The 12,184-nt window shown below is 36.5% G+C and overlaps 1 protein-coding gene across 1 annotated transcript in view; it reads left to right on the forward strand.

Annotated features, from left to right (window-relative positions):
- KCNH5 (potassium voltage-gated channel subfamily H member 5) overlaps positions 1–11,755 on the forward strand; it is a 352,691-nt gene extending 340,936 nt beyond the window's left edge. The window contains exon 11 of the mRNA XM_060098063.1: positions 10,808–11,755. Coding sequence (XP_059954046.1) covers positions 10,808–11,755 — 948 coding nt within the window. The remainder of the gene's footprint in view (positions 1–10,807) is intronic.
- The last annotated feature ends 429 nt before the right edge of the window (positions 11,756–12,184 follow it).

Below are 12,184 nucleotides of genomic sequence, written 5' to 3' on the forward strand. Positions count from 1 at the left end.
ATACATATACATATGTTCCCATATCCCCTCCCTTTTGCGTCTCCCTCCCACCCTCCCTATCCCACCCCTCCAGGCGGTCACAAAGAACCGAGCTGATCTCCCTGTGCTATGCGGCTGCTTCCCACTAGCTATCTACCTTACGTTTGGTAGTGTATATATGTCCATGCCGCTCTTTCACTTTGTCACAGCTTACCCTTCCCCCTCCCCATATCCTCAAGTCCATGCTCTAGTAGGTCTGTCTCTTTATTCCTGTCTTACCCCTATGTTCTTCATGACATTTTTTTCCTTAAATTCCATATATATGTGTCAGCATACAGTATTTGTCTTTCTCTTTCTGACTTACTTCACTCTGTATGACAGACTCTAGGTCCATCCACCTCATTACAAATAGCTCAATTTCATTTCTTTTTATGGCTGAGTAATATTCCATTGTATATATGTGCCACATATTCTTTACCCATTCATCCGATGATGGACACTTAGGTTGTTTCCATCTCCGGGCTATTGTAAATAGGGCTGCTATGAACATTTTGGTACATGTCTCTTTTTGAATTATGGTTTTCTCAGGGTATATGCCCAGTAGTGGGATTGCTGGGTCATATGGTAGTTCTATTTGTAGTTTTTTAAGGAACCTCCATACCGTTCTCCATAGTGGCTGTACCAATTCACATTCCCACCAGCAGTGCAAGAGTGTTCCCTTTTTTCCACACCCTCTCCAGCATTTATTGTTTCTAGATTTTTTGATGATGTCCATTCTGACTGGTGTGAGATGATATCTCATTGTAGTTTTGATTTGCATTTCTCTAATGAGTAAAGATGTTGAGCATCCTTTCATGTGTTTGTTGGCAGTCTGTATATCTTCTGTGGAGAAATGTCTATTTAGGTCTTCTGCCCATTTTTGGATTGGGTTGTTTGTTTTTTTGTTATTGAGCTGCTTGTAAATTTTGGAGATTAATCCTTTGTCAGTTGCTTCATTTGCAAATATTTTCTCCCATTCTGAGGGTTGTCTTTTGGTCTTGTTTATGGTTTCCTTTGCTGTGCAAAAGCTTTGAAGTTTCATTAGGTCCCATGTGTTTATTTTTGTCTTTATTTCCATTTCTCTAGGAGGTGGGTCAAAAAAGATCTTGCTGTGATTTATGTCATAGAGTGTTCTGCCTATGTTTTCCTCTAGGAGTTTGATAGTGTCTGGCCTTACATTTAGGTCTTTAATCCATTTTGAGCTTATTTTTGTGTATGGTGTTAGGGAGTGATCTAATCTCATACTTTTACATGTCCCTGTCCAGTTTTCCCAGCACCACTTATTGAAGAGACTGTCCTTTCTCCACTGTACATTCCTGCCTCCTTTATCAAAGATAAGGTGACCATATGTCCATGGGTTTATCTCTGGGCTTTCTATCCTGTTCCATTGATCTATATTTCTGTTTTTGTGCCAGTACCGTACTGTCTTGATTACTGTAGCTTTGTAGTATAGTCTGAAGTCAGGGAGCCTGATTCCTCCAGATCCATTTTTCGTTCTCAAGATTGCTTTGGCTATTCGGGGTCTTTTGTGTTTCCATACAAATTGTGAAATTTTTTGTTCTAGTTCTGTGAAAAATGCCATTGGTAGTTTGATAGGGATTGCATTGAATCTGTAGATTGCTTTGGGTAGTAGAGTCATTTTCACAATGTTGATTCTTCCAATCCAAGAACATGGTACATCTCTCCATCTATTTGTATCATCTTTAATTTCTTTCATCAGTGTCTTATAATTTTCTGCATACAGGTCTTTTGTCTCCTTAGGTAGGTTTATTCCTAGATATTTTATTCTTTTTGTTGCAATGGTAAATGGGAGTGTTTCCTTGATTTCACTTTCAGATTTTTCATCATTAGTATATAGGAATGCCAGAGATTTCTGTGCATTAATTTTGTATCCTGCAACTTTACCAAATTCATTGATTAGCTCTAGTAGTTTTCTGGTAGCATCTTTAGGATTCTCTATGTATAGTATCATGTCATCTGCAAACAGTGACAGCTTTACTTCTTCTTTTCCGATTTGGATTCCTTTTATTTCCTTTTCTTCTCTGATTGCTGTGGCTAAAACTTCCAAAACTATGTTGAATAAGAGTGGTGAGAGTGGGCAACCTTGTCTTGTTCCTGATCTTAGTGGAAATGGTTTCAGTTTTTCACCATTGAGGACGATGCTGGCTGTGGGTTTGTCATATATGGCCTTTATTATGTTGAGGAAAGTTCCCTCTATGCCTACTTTCTGCAGGGTTTTTATCATAAATGGGTGTTGAATTTTGTCAAAAGCTTTCTCTGCATCTATTTGTATCCTGTATTCTTGTTGAACTCCTTTATTAGCTCTAATAGTTTTGTGTGTATGTGTGTGTGCGCGCGCGTGGATTTTCTGTGTACCTGATTATGTCATCTCCAAATCAAGATAGTTTTAATTCTTTTTCATTCTGGATGTCTTTTGTTTCATTTTCTTGACAATTTCCCTGGCTAGAACCTTTAGCACAATGTTGAATAGGGGTGGCAAGATGGTACATGCTTTTCTCTTTCCTGAACTCAGGGGAGAGATTTCAGTATTTTACCATTAAGCATGATGTTAGAGGGCCTGAATTTTTATGTTGTATTTGGTCCTACATATTATGTAGCTGGTCCTGCCTCATAAAGAAGAGCACAGTTGGGCTGAGGATTAAAAGAGAAGTAGGAGCTCCCCAGCAGGTTAGGAGGAGGAGAGAGAACAATATGTGCAATATTAGATTCTGGATCTCAGAGTGATTCAGTGGCTGGTGTGTTAAGGTCAAGTGAGACTGAAGAAAATAGAGATTGGAGGGGCAGGTAGACTGAACCACTGTAGGCTTGCTGACTTTATTAAAGAGCTTTAGTTTTACTTTGTGACTTTTTGCGTGGGACACTATCATATCTGATACACAATAGCAAAGAATGGAATAAAGGGAAATGAAGCTAGAAATTGAGGCAAGGAGGACAAATCATGGATTACTGCAATATTTGAGACAGTGAATCTAAGCCTTGCCAGCTTTACCTTGGAACAGCTATATTCTTGGTTTTGAAGACTTTAGCTTCCTTCTTTTATTATTTTTTTAATGAAAAAACTTTAGTTATAAAAAAATGTAATTGTATCAGTAATTCTAGAATGTCCTGCATTTGCATCTTACTCACCACCCTTATTCACATTAGGCATTTCCCAACACATTAGCAGAATCAAAACATATTCTTTTTCTCACTTCCTTTTTCCTTTCTACTCACCTCCCTTCCTTCCTTTTTCTTTACATTAATCAGTTAATTAATTCCTCAAAGTTTATTTAGGACCTAAGAGGCTAAACTAGATCTGTAACACATTCCTTGTCCCTGAAGAGCCTATAGATCTATGAGTGGCTGAAATGAAGGAAGGCAGCCATATTTCAAACAGAGTGTGATGCATCATTGTTATCCTTCAGTCACACATGGTCACCTACCACAGCTCTGTCACTGTGGCCTTTGTTAAGAAAAGTTTATAGCCTCTGATATATACATGATAGTGTTTAATAAGTACCACTTTGTTGTATTAGTTCAGGTTGGAATGATTGAAAGGACTAGAGTTAGAATTAGTGACTAAGTTTAGAGAAGCAGTAAAAAGAACGAAAGAACCAAACCAACTAGATCCTTAAATGTCAGATGAACTGGAGCTGCTGCTTGATTGCATATAGCTATAGATTCCTAGTCAATTCACAGATCTGGAAAGTGATGGGTCATTTCGGAGAGCGCACCTCTATCCTCCAAATTACATAACACTAAATCCATGTCATTAAATAAATGATTCTAACCCCTTTTTTTCCCTTGCCTTTATTGGATTTCAAAGTTCAGTACACATTCAAATTATTTAATTTTGATATCCCTTTTATGATCAAATGTCCTACTTTTGAAATGGAAAGCTCAGTTGGCCATGTTCCCTGTTAAGTTTAAGAAGATTTTATCATTTAAATAAATTAAACCTTCTAGCATGGGCTCCACAGAACCTAATGAAGCAAGGAGAAGACAAGCTTAAATGAAATAAACCTCTTTGCTGATAGAAAGAGTACAGACTAGTGTGCATTCTACCAATAAATGTGTGGCTAGAATCACAGCCTGGTTCGTGATTTTTCTTTTTTAATTTTGTCCTTAATTTTTTGGTGTTCATTAGCAATTTGATTTGCCATTGAGCAAAAGACACAGAATACATGAAGTGCAGAAGGTTCTAGGTTAATAACACTGAGGAAAAAAAACAAATGTTGCATTTTTTAAAAGCTAATTTGATTATCAAGCACCATGTTGATAATCATCGATATATATATTTTTTACATGGTTTAATTCATGTAAGTTGATCTCCTATGAACTTCACTCAGATCCTTTATCATTTCCTAAAATAATGTTTTGGGGGATTTTGTTTTTTAATCTTTGCCTTCTAGGGAAAAATCATCATCATTTCCATGTTATCATTAAGCAGAATTCATCTATATAGCTTATGTATTGAATTATTGAATTAACAGGAATATTTTTGCTTTCTGTATGACACATTACCAATGTAAGAATCAACTGGATTATGAAAACTCTTATTGTTTGAAGATTCTTTCAATTACCAAAAAGTAGCATGCAGATTTTTAAACTAAACTATACACTGTTTTGGAAGGTTTAACTAAATAAAATTTATCAATCTTTCTATTCCTTATTAATTTGAACCATTTTATTTTACATGATTAAAAAGTTAAAGGTAAAAAGCACTTCTTTAAAAGGAAAGATTCAGCATGAGCTCAGATAATTTGAGAGTGTTCATACTTGTAATAGTAATGTAGAATAATTTCCATCATATTTTTTATGATGAGATGTAGTCTCCTTAGTAATAAAAATAGATTGTTATTCAAACTGGGAGTTTAGGGTCATAAAGTGATCCTCAAAACTATAAGGACTTATAAGGATGGCTTATTACATTTAAAGGTTTTGAAATACAGTAAGTTTTGTTTTATTTGTTATATAATGAATTTTTTATATTAAGACACAACAAAAAGCTATCATGCTTTACATGTAAGACATAGATCAACTGGTTGTGACACCTCAGTAGATTATTATTCTTTAAACCCTGTAAATATAATAAAATCAACTCTTTTTTTGTTTCTTTGTTTTTAATTTCAGGGCCTATATTCTCTTACCTTGCATTAGGAAAGTTTTGCTTTGTCATCAACTAGAAAATAAGTTCTTAATGGATGTCATTCTATTCTTACAATTGAAGGATTCTGATTCAAGTTCTTTAAAGATTGATTTGTGGGTCAAAGATCTGAACCTGATTCTACTCAGCAAGAATTTGTCAACTCTACTTGTTTAACAAGCACAGAGCTTCAATTGTTTGTTCAATTCACCACTTTGAGGAATGGTTCATCATGGCAAATGCTCTATGAAGGGTTACCTGTTGGATGTTAAACTACTGTATCACTCCCTACTTCACCCACTCACCTATCCAGGTTTTCACAGGGTCCAGAAGGTGGTGTCAGAGTTATTTTGAGGAGCTGCAGTAGAGTATAATTGTTAAGACTATTTGTAATCTGACTCCTTGGATTTGTATCCTGACCACTTACTAGCTGTGTGACCTAATGCAAACCATTTAAACTCTTTGTGCCTCAGTTTGCTCTTCCATAACATGAGAATAATAGGACCTGCCTCATAGAGTAGTTATGACAGTTAAATGAGATAATATGTTTGTGACCTCTTTGTTATATGCAAATTTTTATGTGTTTTTCAATAAGCCATAATTTCTGTTCTGCAGTCAAAAGAAATAAAATAAATTTAGTCTCATTCAGTAAACTCCATTCAAACCAATAGTTTTTTTAGAGTGACCTCAGGCTTAAAAGCTTGGTTATTGTAAATAGTTTATCAAATCCAGGTGTGAACTCTTAGGATTCTGTCTTCCATATACAAAACCTCATTCTTTCTCATTTCATTTTACATCTTCTTGGTGGCAAAATATGCCAACCCATTTCTATCTCATTTGTCCCTCGATGCAGACTGGCAGCCTGGCCCTGTGACAGAATTTTTTTTTTCTTTGTTCTCAGTAGTTTGGCATTAGGAGTCTTTGTTCTCCACTTAATAGTAGCAGTGCAAATGCCTTTGTTGGTTCTTGGTGGGGTGGGGCCGGCTGGTGATAAGGGAAACTGGAGAAAGAAGCCTTTTTCTACTGATATTTTACATGGGTACATCATACCCTTAAATCACAAAGCATCCCAAACTTGGTAAGCACACAATAATTTTAAGCAATTATTAGCCATTGTATTGAAAATTTAAAACATAAAGCTGTGGCCTAAGATGTCCACAGATTCTCAGTCTCCAGGAACCCCAAATCTTTCATAAACTGTGAACTTCACATGGCAGTATCAGTATGTCCCATTCAGGTAAATAATGCATGATTTCTTAGTGTGTGTCCTAAATATTGCATGGATGTCCTACATTTTATCTGACACCCCTATGTGCCCTCCTCCACTGTTCATTTGAAATAGATGCTTTTTTCCCCAAACACGAAGGGTAATCTCAGTTACCACACTGCACTAAGGCTATGTCTTTCCAAGGTTAAGTAACTACCTTTAAAAAGGCAAACAAGGTCAGAGCGGAGTGGGAAGGAGGATGTCATGTCAGTTGATAGAATTAAAGTAAATGCCTTTTCAATGAACGGGGATGATATAGGAATAGAGTATCTGTGTTTCCATGTTTTGATTTGTCCAGTACCAAAGAGTGTTAATATCTTGAAGGTTTAGCACAAGCCCTGTTTACTCAGGAAGCATAAGAAACATGTCAACCCTTTGAAAGACTTCTAATTAAACTCCTAGAACTTTGATGTCAGACTTAAGAGATTAGTATTACATTTTAAAAAAATACCCAATTTCATGTGCCAGTAGAGAAGGAAAAATATGCTGGTATTAATAGACAGTTATTGAATTTAGAGAATATTTATTTTAAAATACAAATTATTGCCACTTGATAAGCTATATTTAGTGTATCAATCTTAATTTAGAAAATGTGCTTTTAGATGGAGGATTGCTTCTCCTTGACTTTTGTGTTTACAGTGATCATCACTAGTATTGGTTTCTAGTATAAGGTCAATGACTATATGTTATTCCTGGAAGCTGCTGAATCTCTAAGAGGTGATGAAAATGTTTTCAAACAGGAAGTATTTTACAAGAGTTCAAGGGAGACAACCAGCATATTTTGAGTGTCTATTATGTGCTGGAGACTATGTGCTTCACATGTATTTCTAATCTAACCAACAGCTTAATGAGAGAGGGTGATGGAGGTAAGTAATTTTGCTAGCGTCATAAAATTGTCTGATTCTGAAAGCACATTAATATAACTCCCTTGTGAATATTCCTTATAACCCTCATCTGCAGTTATTTTGTTCTTTAGATGACTGATCAAAAATCTCACGCTTACCAAATTCACGTCTAACTCTGATAATATAAGTGGTAATAATTTCTTACATAGTCAGCCTTTTAAATTTCTCTTGATGGAGTTCTAACTTCTTCCCAGTATTATTTTCAAAATGTATTTTTAATAAAATTTATGCTTACTTATTTGTGAATACTCATCTAACACTACATGTACTATGCATTTAATTTGATATTTGAATTTTAAAGAATATTGGAATTTGAAGAGTCCAACCTCCTCCTCAGTGAAAGTATTACACAGACAACATTCGTATTTCTGTTTGGCTATTTCAGTGGTGTGAGTTTCATGAGTTTTCAAGGCAGTTTATTCAATTAATAGGTAATAGTTTGAAATGAAATTTGTACACTGACTTGGTATTTACCTTCCAGAAACTTCTAAGTATAAATCCTTGTTCTGCCCTCTGGAGCCACATAAATAAATTTAATCCCTCCTCCCACCCAACCCAGGTGCTATGTTGGTAAACTGTTTAACTTTTCAGTAGTTTTATAGCCTAGAAGTCTTACTATTTGGCCCCTAAACAGAGGATGGCATTAAAAATGGCTTTGGATCATATCTATATGATTCAAAAGAAAACCTTACAAAAAATAGTGATGTATTGCAAGGAAAATTAAGAGATAAATGTTTTATTACATGTAAAAGTATACACACATGTATATATAAACTAACAAATATTTACATTTATATATTTTCTATGAAATGGGAACATGAACATGAAAGCAAATAGCTCTGTTCAGTTGTCTCTTTACTATACTCCCTCTCTGATATGCAAGGAAGTGGAACTAAGTAAGCTAAGCAAGCTTCGTCAGTGTTTCTATGTTGAATTTTAAGTGTATTGCATCTGTTAACTGGCATTGGAATATTTTTCCCTTTAGAAATGATCTTACCCTATCTGTAAGGGTTTCCTTTATAAAACAAAGTACAACTGGTATCTTGTCACACAAGTATAAAGTCATGTTTTTATTTATTTTCAATGAGATAATTTTATTATTTTTTTAACATCTTTATTGGAGTATAATTGCTTTACAATGGTGTGTTACTTTCTGCTGTATAACATAGTGAATCAGCTATACATATACATATATCCGCATATACCCTCCCTCTTGCGTCTCCCTCCCTCCCTCCCTATCCCAGCCCTCTAGGTGGTCACAAAGCACCGAGCTGATCTCCCTGTGCTACGCGGCTGCTTCCCACTAGCTATCTGTTTTACATTTGGTAGTGTACATGTGTCCATGCCACTCTCTCACGTCATCCCAGCTTACCCTTCCCCCTCCCCGTGTCCTCAAGTTGATTCTCTACATCAGCATCTTTATTCCTGTCCTGCTCCGAGGTTCTTCAGAACCTTTTTTTTTTTTTTTTTAGATTCCATATATATGTGTTAACATACGGTATTTGTTTTTCTCTTTCTGACTTACTTCACTCTGTATGACAGACTCTAGGTCCATCCACCTCATTACAAATAACTAAGTTTTGTTTCTTTTTATGGCTGAGTAATATTCCATTGTATATATGTACCAGATCTTCTTTATCCATTCATCTTTCAATGGACACTTAGGTAGCTTCCATGTCCTGGCTATTCTAAATAGTGCTGCAATGAACACTATGGTACATGACTCTTTTTGAATTATGGTTTTCTCAGGGTATATGCCCAGTAGTGACATTGCTGGGTCGTATGGTAGTTCTACTGTTAGTTTTTTAAGGAACCTCCATACTGTTCTCCATAGTGGCTGTATCAATTTATATTCCACCAACAGTGCAAGAGGGTTTCCTTTACTCCACACCCTCTCCAGCATTTATTGTTTGTAGATTTTTTGATGATGGCCATTCTGACTGGTGTGAGGTGATACCTCATTGTAGTTTTGATTTGCATTTCTCCAATGATTAGTGATGTTGAGCATTCTTTCATATGTTTGTTGGCAATCTGTATATCTTCTTTGGAGAAACGTCTATTTAGGTCTTCTGCCCATTTTTGGATTGGGTTGTTTGGTTTTTTGATATTGAGCTGCATGAGCTGCTTGTATATCGTGGAGATGAATCCTTTGTCAGTAGCTTCATTTGCAAATATTTCCTCCGATTCTGAGGGTTCTCTTTTCATCTTGTTGATGCTTTCCTTTGCTGTGCAAAAGCTTTTAAGTTTCATTACGTCCCATTTGTTTATTTTTGTTTTTATTTCCATTTCTCTAGGAGGGGGATCAAAAAGGATCTTGCTGTGATTTATGTCATAGAGTGTTCTTCCTGTTTTCCTCTGCGAGTTTTATAGTGTCTGGCCTTACATTTAGATCTTTAGTCCATTTTGAGTTTATTTTTGTGTATGGTATTAAGGAGTGTTCTAATTTCATTCTTTTACATGTAGCTGTCCAGTCTTCCCAGCACCACTTACTGAAGAGACTGTCTTTTCTCCACTGTATATTCTTGCCTCTTTTATTAAAGATAAGGTGACCATATGTGTGTGGATTTATCTCTGGGCTTTCTATCCTGTTCCATTGATCTATATTTCTGTTTTTGTGCCAGTACCATACTGTCTTGATTACTGTAACTTTGTAGTATAGTATGAAGTCCAGGAGCCTGATTCCTCCAGCTCCATTTTTCTTTCTCAAGACTGCTTTGGCTATTTGGGGTCTTTTGTGTTTCCATACAAATTGTGAAAAATTTTTTCTAGTTCTGTGAAAAATGCCATTGGTAGTTTGATAGGGATTGCATTGAATCTGTTGATTGCTTTGGGTAGTAGAGTCATTTTCACAATGTTGATTCTTCCAATCCAGGAACATGGTATATCTCTCCATCTGTTTGTATCATCTTTGATTATTTTCATCAGTGTCTTATAGTTTTCTGCATACAGGTCTTTTGTCTCCTTGGGTAGGTTTATTCCTAGGTACTTTATTCTTTTTGTTGCAATGGTAAATGAGAGTCTTTCCTTAATTTCTCTTTCAGATTTCTCATCATTAGTGTATAGGAATGCAACAGATTTCTGTACATTAATTTTGTATCCTGCTACTTTACCAAATTCATTGATTAGCTCTAGGAGTTTTCTGGTAGCATCTTTAGGATTCTCTATGTATAGTATCATGTCATCTGCAAACAGTGACCTCTTTACTTCTTCTTTTCCCATTTTGATTCCTTTTATTTCTTTTTCTTCTGTGATTGCTGTGGCTAAAACTTCCAAAACTATGTTGAATAAGAGTGGTGAGAGTGGGCAACCTTGTCTTGTTCCTAATCTTATTGGAAGTGGTTTCAGTTTTTCACCATTGAGAATGCTGTTGACTGTGGGTTTGTTATATATGGCCTTTATTATGTAGAGGTAGGTTCCCTCTGTGCCTACTGTTTTTATAATCATGCTTTTTATCTCTCTCCCCCTCCACAGATCATTTTCCGCAAAATCAGTGATGTGAAGAAAGAAGAGGAGGAGCGCCTCAGGCAAAAGAATGAGGTCACCCTCAGCATCCCCGTGGACCACCCGGTAAGAAAGCTCTTCCAGAAGTTCAAGCAGCAGAAGGAGCTGCGGAATCAGGGGTCAACGCAGAGTGACCCTGAGCGGAACCATCTGCAGGTAGAAAGCTGCTCCTTACAGAACGGAGCCTCCATCACTGGCACCAGTGTGGTCACCGTGTCACAGATTACGCCCATTCAGACATCTCTGGCCTATGTGAAAGCCAGCGAGTCCCTCAAACAAAACAACCGTGATGCTATGGAACTCAAGCCCAGTGGCGGTGCTGACCCCAAATGTCTCAAAGTCAACAGCCCCATAAGAATGAAGAATGGAAATGGGAAAGGGTGGCTGCGGCTCAAGAATAATATGGGAGCCCATGAGGAGAAGAAGGAAGACTGGAATAATGTCACTAAAGCTGAGTCGATGGGGCTACTCTCTGAGGACCCTAAGGGCAGTGATTCAGAGAACAGCATCACCAAAAATCCACTAAGAAAAACAGATTCTTGTGACAGTGGGATTACAAAAAGTGACCTTCTTTTGGATAAGGCTGGGGAGGCGCGAAGTCCGCTAGAGCATAGCCCCATCCAGGCTGATGCCAAGCACCCCTTTTATCCCATCCCTGAGCAGGCCTTACAGACCACACTGCAGGAAGTCAAACACGAACTCAAAGAGGACATTCAGCTGCTAAGCTGCAGAATGACTGCCCTGGAGAAGCAGGTGGCAGAAATTTTAAAAATACTTTCAGAAAAAAGTGTGCCCCCGACCTCTTCTCCCAAATCCCAAATGCCACTCCAAGTACCTCCCCAAATACCATGTCAGGATATTTTTAGTGTTTCAAGGCCTGAGTCACCTGAACCTGACAAAGATGAAATCCACTTTTAATATATATATACACATATATATTTGTTAATATATTAAAAACAGTATATACATCTATATACATATGTGTGTATATACAGTATATACATATATATATATATATTTTCACTTGCTTTCAATATGATGAACACAATATGGATTTTGATATGTAAATATTGCATGTCCAGCTGGATTCTGGCCTGCCAAAGAAGATAATTATTAAAAACAGATATCGCTTGTATATTATGCAGTTGACTGCATGTACACTTTACATTTATTTATAATCTCTATAATTTTAAAAGGTATGATTTTTGTTAACCAGGCAATGTAATAGTTAAAGAATCAGGGTCCAACCTGCCAATGTTGCCATGACAAATTTGATCTCAGGCCGACTATATTGAGCTGTCATTTCCTCACTCTTCTGTTAAGTTAAAATTATAAATTAATGCCAAG

The sequence above is a fragment of the Mesoplodon densirostris genome, chromosome 4, assembly GCF_025265405.1.
Source record: "Mesoplodon densirostris isolate mMesDen1 chromosome 4, mMesDen1 primary haplotype, whole genome shotgun sequence".
Taxonomy (NCBI): domain Eukaryota; kingdom Metazoa; phylum Chordata; class Mammalia; order Artiodactyla; family Ziphiidae; genus Mesoplodon; species Mesoplodon densirostris.